The sequence below is a fragment of the Mus caroli genome, chromosome 6 (assembly GCF_900094665.2).
Source record: "Mus caroli chromosome 6, CAROLI_EIJ_v1.1, whole genome shotgun sequence".
NCBI classification, from domain to species: domain Eukaryota; kingdom Metazoa; phylum Chordata; class Mammalia; order Rodentia; family Muridae; genus Mus; species Mus caroli.
In genome coordinates, this window is record NC_034575.1 from 8,337,711 (window position 1) to 8,353,934 (window position 16,224).

A 16,224-nucleotide genomic window follows, 5' to 3' on the forward strand; every position below is an offset into this window, starting at 1 on the left:
GAATAGATGCCCAATACCCTAGTAGGTATCTATGTACATGTAACTTTATGAGAAAATCTTTTTAAATTTTGCACTTGTATAAATAACTCAAAAAATCAAAATAAATTTTAAACTTCAAATCTAGCACTTGGAGGTAGCTTCCTTTGAACAGACGATATATTTTAAAACACACTTTTTAAAAACATACTTTCATTTCATAAAATAGGAAGAAAGTCTACTGGGCAGGATGTGTATTTGTTTTATTTGGCATTAATAATATTTTTTTGCACCTAGAATTCAGAGTAATTATTTGGATCAAGCTGAAGCCAAAAGAAATAGGTTTGAATTTGTTTTCTTCATAGCCTTGGACTTTCTATGTTTTCAAAGAGCAAGAACACCTTTTTTTTTTTTTATTTTTTTTTTTTAAGAAGACTGAAGTATATTAGAAGTACATGACCACTTTGGAAGTGAAGAAATGGCAGACTCATACGAGGAAAGGAAATAACAAGTGGGCTACCTGTATGTAAAGAACAGCTGCAGTTACAGAAACTAAAGATGCCTCCCTTTTTATTTTTATTGTCATTATATGCATAAAATTTATAAAAATAAACACGTTAGCCACAACTTGACTGTTTCTTTGCCTAGCCCCTTTGGGGTCCAGGTTTGATTCTTAGCCATAGGAGAAGCAAAGAAAAATAGAAATAAGGAAAGAAAAAAGGAAGGGAAGGAGGGAGAGAGGAAGGAAAGAGAAAGATGGCAGGAGGGAAAGAAGAGGGGAAGGAAGGGATTCCAATTAGAAAGAAGCACTTTTTTTTATTAGATATTTTCTTTATTTACATTTCAAATGTTATCCCCTTTCCCAGTTTCCCCTAGGAGACCCCCTATTCCATCTCCCCTCCCCTTGCTTACCAACCCACTTACTCCCACTTCCCTGTCCTGGCAACCCCCTACACTGGGACACTGAGCCCTCACAGGATCAAGGGTCTCTCCTCTCATTGATGACCAACAAGGCCACCCTCTGCTACATAAGTGGCTGGAGCCATGGGTCACTCCATGTGTCTTCTTTGTTTGGTGGTTTAGTTCCAAGGAGCTCTGGGGTTACTGGTTGGTTCATATTGTTGTTCTTCCTATGGGGCTACAAACCCCTTCCGCTCCTTGGGTCCTTTCTCTAGATCTTGCATTGGGGACTTTGTGGTTGGCTGAGAGCATCCACCTTTGTATTGTCAGTCACTGGTAGAGCCTCTCAGGAGACAGCTATATCAGGCTCATGTCAGAATGCACTTGTTGGCATCCACAATAGTGTCTAGGTTTGGTGACTGTTTATGGGATTGATCCCCAGGTGGGACAGTCTCTGGGTGGCCTTTCCTTCAGTTTCTGCTGCACACTTTGTCTTTGTATCTCCTTCCATGGGTATTTAGATTTCCCTTCTAAGAAGGAAAGAAGGACTTCTACTATCCACTTTCCTACATGCAATTCCATCCTAATTTGGGGGACTGCAAATACATAAATGCAAACCTATTCTTTTATAGATTTATCTCTTCTGAAATGTCAGTCCACATTTCTGTGGAGGCAGGGTAGACTGACTCTAATTAGCAGAGGACAGAGCTTGAGACCTTGGCCACTAAATCAGGAACAAACAGACACATCATTACATGATCAGAGATCATGATCAATGATGACCCCTCTCTCCATTGCATCAACCTCAATACACAGGTTGATCTGAAAGTTACTTTGTCTCAAGTGTGCTTGGGAATATTGAAGATTACTATTTACCAATCAAAAAGAAGCATGTATACAAACAGTTAAAGAAAGGTACAATGCACATTCCTTTATTATAATTTTTCACTAACAAAACAAGCAATTGAATGAAGCAAATTCTTCATATAAGGAAATGATTTTTAAATTTAGAGGGGAAATTTTTAATTTGAAGGCAGAAGTGTGAAGAAGAGGAACTCTCGTTCTCCCTTTCCATTTTTATTTTACATACTATATTTTTTTACGACTTAATGTTTATTCCACATTTATTATGACACATAGGAGTTGCAAATGGAGCACTCAGATGGATATTTGAGACAAACAAAATGGTTTTTAATAAAAACAAGGTTATACATATTTTATGTAAAGTTTTATATGATATTAATGTTAATAAAAACTTTCTACTGAAATAGAACAGGAAACATTACATGATTCTAAAATTCATAATAAGTTAAGTTATAGGTGAGACTGTATTGTTGTCAAGTTCTGCATTTATTTTTATTGTGTTTTAGCCTCTTTTGTGGTGAAATGAATATTCTACATCTGTGCTGGCCAACAGAACAGACGTATATGGCTGTGGACAGTTTACAATTATGAATAGTGTGAATGGAGAAACGTATTTAAAGCTTTAATTACTTTAAGGTGAAAATGAAATATCCACACATGGCCAGGAGCTATCTTATCAGGCAGGATAACTGTATTAGAATAAGTGAGAGGCAAGAGCTGGCAGAGGTTCAGGGGAGGCTTCCTGAAGGTGATGAGAGTTTTCAAATGTTAGCCATGTTGACATAAGGGAGCATGAAGTCAAAGCAGGAAATTTGAAAATGTTTTCAGAAATATATTTGGCTTTTGTTGTATGAAAGGTAGCTCAGTAAGCAAAGGGTTTGCCTCATGCACGGGGACACGGGTTCAATGCCTGGCACTCATGTGTCAAAACTAGTCAGCTCGACAGCACACATCTGTGATCTAGTATTTAGGAGGCAGGGAGAGGAGTGTGCCCAGGGCTTTTTGGCTATTTCGGGTTCAGTGAGAGATCCTAGCTCAAAAAGTAAGGAAAATAAAGAATGAGAAAAGCATCAAATGTTGACCTCTGGCCTCCAAACCCACATGAATATACACATAAAAATACATATGTACAAAGAAGCATATTCGGTTTTTAACAGATCACTGAGTTTTAGCATCTACACTTGTAAAGCTTGTGTTCAACACACATTTCCAATGGTTAGCCATGATAACACACAGACCTAGCAAGTTGTATTTATATACTTATGAATCTATATTTCTACCTAATCTGTATTTACACATATAATGCATGTATATAAAAACAAGTAATGAAAAAAGAGGCCAGGAATTTTCAAAAACTCAAGGAGGGGTATTTAGAGGGGGAGGGTCTGGAGGGAGGAAAAGATGAGGCATGTGAATATATTATAATCTCAAAAACAAATATAATTTTAAAAAACTATTGTAAAGTGAAGCTTTTTGGGCCAGGAATTAGAATATCCAAACTGATGTATGCAATAAAGGATCTTAATTTTCAAGAATCCAGATTCCCTAAAACCAAAACTAATCAAAGCTCCCAGGAGAGCAGAGATGAGAGATGAGATGAGAGTTGTGACTTGTGGAATTGGGAGATGGTTGACAGTTTGCTTCTCGGTCATTTTCCTAGGTCTTACCTCACTTTTCGGGTCTGCACACCTTCTCCACAGTTGTCTCGCATGTCCACAAAGGTTACCTTGCAGACACTCCATGGCTCTGTGACCCATATGTATTGGTTACAGTCACTGTGGCATGGGACGACCTCGTACACCTGAAACACACACCTGGTGATCTCAGGCAGTGAGATGAGAAGGGGAAAGGGTGGATGGGAGATTTCTACATCACCAATCAGTATTCCACAAGAGCATCTTGGGAAGTTGGGCTGAACTGCATTTTCTGTTCTTTTACACAGTGAGTATTCTAACCTACTGGGCCAGAATCAAAACATATTTCCATAAAACTGACATTTAGCACACTAAATTAAAATCTTTTAGACTATTTTGTTCAAAGTTTTGTGTGTCTAGTTTTTAGCCCAGGGCACTCATGTGCTAGACACTTAGTCAAGATTTATCAAACAAATGAATGAAATGGATACTATAAACATATCTGCTTTTCAGATAAATATAATATAGACAGTTTTATATATAAATGTATATAGTTGCTAGAATTAACATTTTTTTGTACAAGAAACTGAAATGATAAGTAAATGGAAATAAGCCCATCTTGAAACTAATCCTTAATCCCTTGAGGTATGGAAACAAGGTCCTGAATTAGTTTTATATGATGTATAGCCACAGACACAGCTGTCAGCATCAAGGGCCTCACAGAACACAGCCAACTATTTGTGGTTATTGTTCACAAATCTTTCAGTCTCAAAGACAGTACAGTATGTTTTTGTTTTCAGGAATTCTAAAAACAACGAAGCAATTGTGCAGTTTTCTTAATGAGAAAGATCAGTAGAAGAAAGAAAAAAAAACTACTACAACCAAAAATATAACCATCAAAGAAAAATATTTTAAAATATTTTCATAATATGTGAATCTATACACACAGACACAGACACACACACACACACACACACACACACACACACACAGATACACACAAATGATTTAGGTAATCAATTCCAGGAATCAGATTAAACATTCTTTTGGAGTTATTCTTTTGCACTTATTTACCCCACATAAGAGTAAACCATATGCAATGTTGGAATAAGACTGTAGCTAATGATACAACTGGTATATTCCCATTAGGGAGATGTGTTAAAACAGGACTATCACCATATGGTTAAACACCACCACACCAGTCCCAGGGAAAAGAAGAATCGAAATGGAGGGGCCCTGCTGCTCTTCCTAATCCTTTGATAAATGATCATTCCCCATTGTTGGGGGATAAATGCAAAGTATTTCATAGATGTTTCCAACATCTCCAAATAACCATTTTCAGTCCACCATAATTCTCTCCTTCAAGCATAAATAAAGGGTACCATTGCCTCATTAAAGTGGGATAGGTGATGGTTAATTACCTCACTCTGTCTCCTCAGGCTCTATCAATAAAGCTACCCTACTGCTATACTAGGAGATAAAAGGGGGAACAGGCAGAGGAAAACCTAGTGGAGAAAATAATAATTCGTTAAAGAGCAGCACTCTGAAGAAATGGAAGATAAGCACACTCACCTGTGCCTGGAATGGTGTTTGTCAGGAATGAAGTAAAGGACAAGAAACAGAGAAATGTGAAAATGTTAGTTATTTTGATAAGAGCTCATTCGTATTGTACATTTTCAGTTATGTAGACTTTTATTTAAAACATTAATTTAGTAAAAGCTTAGGAAGAATCTCATAGGTTTTAGGAAGGGTAAACCAAACATTGCTCATGTCCTAAATATAAGATGAGCAGAAAATATTACACATCCAAGGGAAAGATGATTGCATGTTCAGGATGACAAGAGTTCAAAACCGAGTGGCTCTCAGAGCCCCTGTCGCTGCAAACTGAACTGCAGTTGCAAATATCTTAGGAATCAACAGAAACATGGACCCACCTATGGTTTCATCTACCCACCAGTCCACTTTAATCTATTAATACATTTTTAGTGAGATAAGGACCTTAGGGCTTAACTTCAGTGAGGAAACATTCTCAGAGACCATTTTAACATCAACAAACTGCTATAATTTTACTGAGGAATTTTAATTAAAGTAAAAATCTGCATGGTTTATATTTTATAAACAATAGCCCAGCACTTTGCCTATTTGATTTTCTTGAGTATTTTACTGATATTTAAATACGTATCCTTAAGGTTTATGTAAAACATTATGCTCAAAATTTGATGCCTAACTGTTTTCTTTCTTGATTTACCTTTCTGTTTTCAGTTATTACTGTTTTGATATACTCCCAATGAATTGAAAACCAACACATGCATGTGCTTACCAAGTGCTGCCTTGAATTTTAAGAGAGATGTAACATTGTATGATGTACAGACCACTAAGCACAGGGTCATGTGCCTTTGGAAACAAAAGTGCTTAGGCAAATGTGGCATATTTAAATTGCTACTTAGACACATACACATGTGACATATTGAATACATGTGTATTGATAGGACTATGGATCATAATTTATTAATACTAAATTTGTCATTGGAAATTCAAGATTTCTGAATTTGTAGACAAACATTCTTGTCACCATAAGCATGGGACTTGTGTTCCTCTGTTTCATATTCACCCAATTCCAGCTCTGCAAGTGAATTTCTTCTTTTGAAATGAACACTTGCAGTTTTAGAATACAAAATGCTCATCTGCCAGGAGATGGCGATAGAAGAGTATATTATTCTCTCTACATTGCCTAAATTTATCTTCGTTGGAAGACCAGACTGAGATTACTTTCCAATTTAATTCTTCAATGTCCTCATTTTTACTTACTTAGAAGTTTCCTTTGTATATGGTATGATTCTGTTGTTCCCAACAATCTTAGCTTAATCGGAAGGAAACTGCTGATAACCGTGTGGTTAGAGGTTAAAATGAGACAGCCTATGTTCACATGAGGCAGCTTTACATATTTAAATCCTCGGTTCATTTGCTCATGGCTCAAATTCAAAACATAACATCTGCACACACTCTGGAAAATCTATTCTCTGCTAATTTACATGCCGATCAGCTGTGATAACAATGGTCTGTTCTGTTAAACTTAAGTTAATCACAATTCTGTCATTAGCCATTGTACTCTTTATTTCCAACAGAATACAAATAACAACCATGGATAGGAGCCAGTGAAGTATGCATGCGAGCTCTAACACAGCTCCAATGCTAGAAAAGGCAGTGACTGAATTGCTAGCACATATACATATACATATACATATACATATACATATACATATACATATACATATACATATACATATACATATACATATACATATACATATACATATACACATACACATATATATGAACTTTGAGACACTTTTTACATTTCTTATTTTACACTAACTAGATTGGAATGAATAAGTAACACACCCCCCCTTTTTTTTTTAGAGCATATTCATGTCATTTCTTTGCTTTTCTCTTGAGTCCTTGGCTACTGAGCTCTCTTTCTGGTGGAAGTCTAGGGAAACTGTAAGAATGACGTGACTTCATCACAGCAGTTAGCACAATTGTATGGCAGATTAATGCCTTGACAGTACTCACGACTTACCTGTCATTTCACCTGCATGGAACTGTATTTTATCTAGATGCATGCAGAATCCTGAGTTCCCAGAAAATTTCAGATGTAATATGTATAATTTGAGATTTTACATTGTAGTATGATTTCCTCAGACCTTTTGAAAATAGAATCCATCCCATTTCTTTTTCAGGAGCTATTATTTAATTTTGTGCATCTTTGAGAAATAATAGAATAAAACATCCTTGGGAATCTGAGAAATATCTTAATGCATTTGATGTCAGTAAAAATACCTGATTGACATGGTCCAGTTTGGGGCAAGGCCTTCCTCCGTTATAAGGCTTTTCGCGCAGCCACTTGGACCGGACCTTCACGCCGCTGCCACAGGACTTGCTGCAGCGGGACCAGTTGGACCACTCACTGAGCTTGCAGTCTGAGGGGCAGGGGATGATGCAGGCTTCTTCTATGTAACCTGAGCAGAGGAAAATGAAATAAGCGAATTTGCTACCTGTCATTCTCTGACTCGCACCTACCATTCCAGCTCATTTAGAAGGTCCACTTTTGACTTGACAGGAGCATGTGAACGCAGATATGTCTGCATCCTTAGGGACTCAAATTAAATTCTGCAGGGAAATGACACATCTATACCGCGACTGTGTTAAAATAACTGCTAAGTAGCTGCCATGTGATCTACTTAGGATTCGTGCCCACCGTGTTTCAATGTTTCTCCTTAGTGACAGCCCTTGTTTAATTGACAGTAGCCTGTCGGCTCACCATCACACTCTCAAAGTTGCCAGAATGCAGTTAAAAATCTAACACAGACTTGTGTGACACTGTATGTGTGAATGCCACACACACAGGCAGGGATGTGAGTCCTCACAGTATTCTTCCTCATGAAAAATCAGTTCCTTGCAGTAAACATCCAAAAGAATCCATTTAAATTGGCACCTTTCATTCCCCCTTCCTTGAAAATCAGTTTGGAGGAGGGAAATCTATGAGTGTTATGTAAGCAATACCTAGTATCTCCATAGTGCTGTAACTATTAAAACTGCACCTCGTTTTGGGTCCATTTGATCCTCTTGGAATTATAGATATATTAGGCAGGAACAAGAAAACAAATGCAGAGAGATGATAGACAAGTCTAAGAGCACAGGGTAAAGATGGTGCTGGCTTATTCCATCAGCTCATGAGCTAAATGAATACTGAGTGGATTTGATTTGGGAAGGAGGAAACGCTTGCTTTGATTGGTTCTTCACTATCAACTTAATATGTCATGATATCAAATTATCTCTAGATGGAAATGCAAAACTCTAGTCGGAAGTTCTCCTCCACCTGTATGGCTGACTTTAGAAAGAAGTCATATCAGTTTACTTCATCTTTTTATACCGGTGACACAGATGTTAACATGCAAGTGACTATCATATTCCACAATCTATGAAGGAACAGGTAGATTGTAAACCTTTTGAGCTAAAAACAATCATATAACATAAAAATCAGCTCATGTTTCAAATATTTTGAATATTTGCTAAGTTGTACAGTTGTTACCACCATCTAAATTTTAGAAGTTTAGATCTTTTTTTAAACAAACTCCTTTTCTGAAATTGTCCCTATTATTATCAGTCAATACATATTTTTTTTACCTTCCTCTTTAGATGCCAGCTATCAATTCATTAGGGGACTCTACAAAATTGTCTTTTAATTGATCATATAAGTGAGACCCAGTGAACCATTTTGTGCTTTTGTTATTGTTTTCAGCTTCTTTTAGTTTGATGTTTCTATCAGTACTTCATTCTTTGAGGTTGAATAGTGTTTCATTACATGGGCATAGCACACTTGTTTAACCATTCATCAGGTAACAGACATATGCTTGTCTTTACACTCTATCTATTGTCACTGCTATGAACATTTGCATGCAAGAGTATGTATACAAAAATGTTCATCTTTTATTTTCAGATATATGCCTAGGAGTGGGACAATCCTCTCATATGGTAATTCTATGTACTGTATTTAACTTCTCACGGAAACATCATTCTTACCAAAAGTAACCATGCTATTTCGTATTCTGTAGCAGTTTGTGAATGCTCTACCCTCTCTGATTCCTTGCCAGATTTGTCAGTGCTCCAGTTTTTAACTTAGTGCTCTTGAAAGAAAGAAAAGCTTTAAATGTTGGTGAAGTCCACTTTATTTTAAATGTTGCCCTGTGTTTTGGTTTCATGTCTAGGAAATTGTTGCATAATTCAAAATCACAAAAGTTTATGTTGTATTTTTCTCTGAGAGTTCCATAATTTTTAACTCTGTTTTTGGTTGCAAGTTATTTATGAATAGAGGGCCCAGCCTCATCTTTTGCATGTGGTCATTGACTTCACCTATGACATCATGGAATGACATGGCATCAGCCATCAGCTTTCTGAGCCATCCTGATCCCATTTCTTGGAAGCTTCTCCCTCCACATTAAAGGGAGGGCTTATGTCTGAGCCTAAGCTTTCATTCCTTTTATCTCTATCTATCTCTCTTCTTAGCCTGTCCCACTCTGACTTGACAAGTATAACTTTAGAGAAAGTTTGAAATCAGAAAGGGTGAATATTTCAATTTTATTCTTTCTCAATACAAATTTGGTTATTTTTGAATCACTTATAATATCATATGTATTCTAATATGACTCTTCATTTCCTGCAAAGGCATTTGGGATTCCAATGGGAATCAGTTCAAGTCTGTTCAGCTTTAGCATATTGTCATGATAACAGTCCAGTTAATTGAGATTTCTTTCCATTTATTTGGGTCTGTAATTTCTTTTAATGACTCTTTTTTGGTATTTGTCCAGTCTTTGGGTCTTAAATTAATTTTGTCAATTTATTTGTATTTCATTTGTATACTTTAAGTAGATTTTAAAGTAAGGAATAATTATTGATATCTTCAAATGCAAGGAAATCAGATAATCTTTAAATGAAAATGTCATGTTTAGTATGCAACCTTGTTTCCAAGTTGTGCTAGAATGAAATAATAATAAAATGCTGCCTATATTTTATATAATACTTTCAAACATTACCTCACAGACTGTGTGTTGGACATTTTAAAAGTATAGTCTTCTTCCACTACAGACCTTCAGGAAAAAGTGTTTATAACTGTGTCTTGCTTTTAAAAATGAGTATACATTCTTGTGTTCATTCATCTCTCCTATTTTTCTCACTAAAAAATTACTAAAATAATAGGTACATATATAACTTTAAGAAGTAAGATGCTTAATTTCCTCGCATAGTTTCCCCAGCTGTTCTAGTGTAATTAGAATGCACTTCCTGCTGAGATACTGACAGTCTGAGATGCTGACACTCTCTCTCTCCTTTGACTGACTGCTTGCCTTGTGGGACTGAGCAACTGCTAGATCCTTGGACTTCCATTCACAGCTGCTGCTGACCATTGTTGAGAGTTGGACTACAGACCTATAAGTCCTGTTTCTCTAGAGAGCCCTGACTAGTATGGAAGTTGGTGAGATGCATTCCCCTGAGCTTCTGAAACTTCCTCAGCTTTCCTCAGGTGTACATGAACTCATTTGCATGGATAGCACTGCCAAAAGGAGCGCTGTGGTCAGACTCTGGTGAAACCAATAGAGCCTGGAGGAGAAACCAACTAATAGCATGCCTTTCTGTATATGAGCTTTTACATGTTGCGAGGGTTATTCATGTATTTACTTTTTTAATACCAGCTACACATTATTTTGTATTTGTACAAGTTCATCAAAGACACTTGCGAAACTGAGACTCCAGAGTCCTCTTTTGAGTGCCATTCTTAGTCACAGTCCCTGATTGCGAGCTAAAACACTATTCTATTTAGCAAAAATGATATTTTACTTAGCAAAATTATTATTATTTTATTTAGCAAGAAATACACTGCTAAAATAGTGTTTACTATTTTGAAATCCTACAACGCAGAATACTTTTACATTTAAAAACTACGTAACTAGAATTACACAGTACTGTGGTTTAGATATAAAGTGTTCCCATAATGTCCTCGGTAGTTGAAGTATTGGTTCCAAGTAGTGGAGCCAACCATTCACAAATGATCATAATGAGTCAGTTCTAACTTCATCAATGAACCAGTCTAATGATGGAGTAATCATTTGAAGCGATGAAAAGTTGGACCTGGGGTGTAGATGCTGCATCAAGAGGTGCATCTGCTGTATCTAGCATTCTTGGACCCACTTGGGTTGCAATCAGGTGAATATGGAGTCACTCTCCCTTTCTACCCCATTCTGCCTAACCACAGGGCAGAAACTATAAGCTAGCTAAAAAGGCACTGTCAACTTTAAAACTACAAGCCAAAATAAATCCTTCCTCTTTGGTTTTCATAGGTACTTTTTCACAGCAACAGAAAGATAACTAACTCACCGTGTTTGCTCATTTGTAGTCGTCCTTTTCACTCCCTAGTGCAGGGTGAGCTTCCTGCATATTCTGTATGGTGTTGGTGATTGTTTATTACAAATGATGCGTTATATTTAACTGTGGTAATGTGTTATATCTTATTTATTCATTCTATTGGTTTGTGAGCATGGAAGGTAATATCAATACATTTGGTATGAATTTTTCAGAACATGTATTTTGGTTAGTTAAGTATACACTTTGATATATTTGATATTCACAGGAGAGAGACAGATGTGATGGTAGCATATGTATTATATTACTTTATTGTAAGTCGAGTATGAAACAATTTTAACAATACAATCACATTCCTCAGAAAATTGGAAATAGATCTACCTGAAGACTTAGCTATACCAGTCTTGGGCATATACTCAAAAGATGTCCCACCATGTCACAGAGGCATGTGTTCTACTATGTTCATAGTGGTCTTATTTTTGATAAGCTGGAAATAACCCAGGTGTTCCACAGTGGAAGAATGGATATAGAAAATGTGGTTCATTTACACAGTGAAATACTACTCAGCTATTAAGAAGGAGGACATCATGAGTTTTGTAGGCAAATGGATAGAACTAGACAATCTCATCCTCAGTGAGGTACCTCAGACCTAAAAAAATATTCATGGTTTGTACTCACTAATAAGTGGATTTTAGCCAAAAAAAAAAAAAAAGTACAGAATACCTAGGATACAATCTATGGAACTCAAGAAGATTAACAAGCCAAAGGGCCTAAGCAAGAGTGCCTCAGTTCCACTTGGGAGGGAGAAGAAAGCAATCACGGGGTGGGGTGGGGCATGGGAGAGGGAACAGGGAGGGAAAAAGTGAACATGATTAGGTATTGGTAATGGGGAGAACTGGAGTAAAGCCCTGAGGACCAACAGAAAGAATGGAAACAGGCAACTTTGGGAGGTAGGACGTAGGGAGGATTATCTGGAATGTACCAGAGACCTTGGAGGTGAGAACTCTCAGGACACAAAGGAAGGGACCTGAGATGAAATGCCCTACAGTGCAGAGAAGGAAGTCATAGTGTTACCTCCAGTAGGAAGACAGGGAATCAAGGGGAGCTGTGGGTTTGCCATCCCACAGTCAAAAACTCTGACCCAGAATTGTTCCTGTCTGAAAGAAGTGCAGGGACAAAAAAGGAGAAGAGTCTGATGGAAAGGAGGTCCAGCGACAGGTCCAAACTGCTATCCAGCTCAAAGGGGGGGGGGGGGTTCCAATGCCTGACACTATTACTGATGCTATCGTGTGCTTTATAGACAGGAGCCTAGCTAGCATGGTTGCCCTCAAAGAGGCCCAAAAAGAGCTTAAAAAGAGTCAAATGCAGATACTTATACCCATCCAATGGATAGAAGCCTGGGACCCCTGTGGTTGAATTAGGGAAAAGCTGGAAGAAGCTGAGAAGGAGGGTGACCCTATAGGAAGACCAGCAGTCTCAACAAACCCGGACTCCCGGGATTTCTCAGACACTGAGCTTCCAATCAGACAGCATACACCAGCTGATATGAGGCCCTCCAAACATATACAGCAGAGGACTGCCTAGTCTGGTCTCAATAAGAGAAGAATCACCTAATCTTTGAGAGACTTGAGGCCCTAGGGAATGGGGAAGTCTGGTGGAATGAGGGTGGAGGGGTGGGACACCGTTTTGGAGACGGGTGGAGATATGGGATGAGAAACTGTCAGAGGGCAGACTGGGAGGGGTTTAACAACTGGGGTATAGAAAAAGACTAAAGAATAATAATTTAAAAAAAAAGAGTGAGGCACAATAAAAATATCCAAAAGAATGCCAGATCATCTTCTGGAGAGCAGATGTACCTGCCTTTAGGAACTGTGGATTGCTACAGACTAGTGGAGGAGACAGTGCTGCTTTGAAGATACACACTTGATTCTGAAGGCTTCTAATGTATTGATAAACATCTAGAAGAAAGTCTAACAAAAATCTGAAGGGAAACTTCAAAATACTGTTTACTAAAAATTAATAATTTTAATAAATTGAAGTGATTGACCTTATGTTGATTTTAATTGTGGTTTGAGTGGGAAAACAAGCCATAGTTAGTGTTTTGTGTGGATACCTCTCAACGTTTAGATCCTTCGTTCTATAAAGATTTAACAGGTTTGTCTTCAGACTAATTCATTTTGGGCTACTGAAGACAAAGGTATAAAAGTTTTATATCTGATTTTCCAATACTATATTCCAGAAAACATTTAAAAAAAAAACCTCTATTAAACTTTTAAAGGGCACCAATTATAAAATAAGATAAAGAGAAATCAACAGCATAATATATTTTCCAATCTTTTATTTTTATTTCCCAATGTGTAGCCACATTCAATAATTGCCTGTCGCGTTTATCTGGCCCTATTAAAATCCTTAATGCTGCCAGTGAACTGCCAGATAAGCATTCCCTTGCCTGTTCTACTGAGATCATTTTTGAGGGCAATTAACATCAAACAATCACAGGAGATGGAACATTTCAAGCATTTTAAGGCTAAATAAATTGCTGGCAACTTATTGCAATTTATAGTTTCTGAGGAATGCTAAAACAAAATAAATGACAATGTTTAGGGTGTTAAAACTTTTAGCAATTCAACAGCAATTCTGATACTCAAGAAAATCAAGCTGAGATTTCTGATCACGTGCTTTGAAGCCTTTATATGTTGTTACTACTGCTTCTGTTTAAAAAGAAAAAAACAAAAACAAAAACAAAAAACCACAAACTATTGGAAGCTTCAATGGGCAGCCACAGGATAAACTGCCTTTGAGACATATGCAATCACTTCATTCATTTGAATTATGAACATGCAGATAAAGGAGCTGTCAACAACCTTCACAATTAGTAAATTATGTTCCTAAAAGGTGCAATGCAGATGATTAAATAATTCATTCTGAAAGCACATAGAACGTATTGGTTAGTATGATTTACAGCTCTGTGAATGAGTCACTCCAGTGCAGTCTCTGAAACATCTGGATTAGTATAAAAAGAAAACTCTTTCTCTGTCTCTCTCTCTGTCTCTCTCTCTTTCTCTCTGTCTCTCTCTGTCTCTCTGTCTCTGTCTCTGTCTCTCTCTGTCTCTGTCTCTGTCTCTGTCTCTCTCTGTCTCTCTCTCTCTCTCTCTCACACACACACACACACACACACTGAATATGACTGCAACCAAAACCAGGGTAATTCAAGTAGCCTTTTATCAGAAAATGAAATAAACCCAAAAATAGTGTTTTGTAAATGACATGTTCAAAACTGGTATTTTGATAAATTATAGAAAATAAAACTCTAACATATATAACTAAACTCCAATATCTCAATGTTCTACTCAAGCTCATATATTTGATGAAAAGTTGTGAATCAACATTGGGCAATTAATTATCATAGTGAACTATGTACGCAAATATAACAAAAATGCCATTTTGACTTCATTTGTTTGCTCTAGTTGCATTTGCAGGTCCAGCTCTTCATATTTACTGTGTACTTATGCACAGTATGGAAAATTTCAGCATCATTAGAAAAGCTGAAGGGTTTGTTATGTTACTTCTATGCCACGTCTACTCAATAACCAAATATATCCAGATTTGTTTAGGTATATCCATGTACAAACAAAGTAGAATTCTATATACACTCATATAAAGAATTCTACAGATTTCACAGTTGCGATATGACATAGCAAGTACTGAATAGTTCTGTAGGTGTATAAACAGCTCGCATGGGTGTAGGGAGGTGGCCCTGCAGGATGCAGTACTTGCTTCCAAGCTTGAAGGCCTAACTTCCAACCTGGGAGCCCACAGGATGGAAAAAGAGAACTCGCTTTTATGAGTTATTCTTTGACCTCTATTCATGCTGTGGAACATCCCCCCCCCATACATACAATAAGCAAATGAGTAAATAAATAAGGTAACATGGATACCACTCATATTTTTTTCTTTTTAAACTTCATTTATTTAATGCATGAGTGTTCTGCTGTATATATACCCGCCTGCCTGAAGATAGCATCAGATCCCATTACAGATGGTTGTGAACCACTATGTGGTTGCTGGGAATTGAACTCATGGCCTCTAGAAGAACAGCCAGTGCTCTTAACCGCTGAGCCATCTCACCAGCCACATCCATATTTTCACTGGATATAGTTCATAGATGGTCCCATTGCTCCTTTGGATGGCATTAGAAGCAATGAGAAGTCAAAGGCTAACAGAAAGAGGGTAAAGATTCAATGGCAGAAAGCACTGGTAGATAGTTTCTCTACTCTTTGTTCATTATTCATCAGAGTGAATCACTCTAAGTTGTTAAATTTATTCTAAGCAGTGCAATATGCTCATCCCCAAACCAGAAAACAAATCTGCCCATGGAGAGGGTATTAAAGATTACACTGGACATCCTAGGCTGAGGAGCTCTGTGGAACCATTTTAAGAACTACATTTTCAATCAGAGAGTTGAGTTGAGGTGTGGTGATGAGACCTGCTGGCTAGTTCTATGCCAATTAGACATAAGCTAGAAATCAACAGAGATAAAAGAGTCTCAAATGAGAAAATGTTTCCACTAGATCAGGCTGTAAGTAATTCTGTAAGGCAATGGCTCTCAACTTTCCTAATCTTGCGACCTCCTAAGACAGTTCTCCATTTTGGGATGACCCCAACTATAAAATTATTTTGTGGCTACTTCATAACTGTAATTTTGCTATTATGAATCATAATGCAGACATCTGTGTTTTCCAGTGGTCTTCAGGGATTCCTGTGGAAAAGTCATTCTACCCGCGAAGGGATCAAGAAATGAAGCTGTGGCTCCTCATCCGGCCGGATCAGCGCCGGGGCAGCGGGAGCGCAGGGTTGCCTGACACCCGCCAGCTACCCAGGACCCCCGCCGCAGGATTTTGGGACTGCTGGTGAGTGGAACACAGCTTCTGCTCCA

General features: G+C 37.5%; 1 protein-coding gene across 1 annotated transcript in view; it reads right to left on the reverse strand.

Annotated features, from left to right (window-relative positions):
• The window catches only part of Thsd7a (thrombospondin type 1 domain containing 7A), a 393,851-nt gene that overhangs the window by 30,673 nt on the left and 346,954 nt on the right, over nt 1–16,224 (reverse strand). Inside the window, exons 13-15 of the mRNA XM_021165189.2 lie at nt 7,215–7,393; nt 4,947–4,952; nt 3,408–3,541 (exon numbers count right to left, since the gene is read on the reverse strand). Coding sequence (XP_021020848.1) covers nt 3,408–3,541; nt 4,947–4,952; nt 7,215–7,393 — 319 coding nt within the window. The remainder of the gene's footprint in view (nt 1–3,407; nt 3,542–4,946; nt 4,953–7,214; nt 7,394–16,224) is intronic.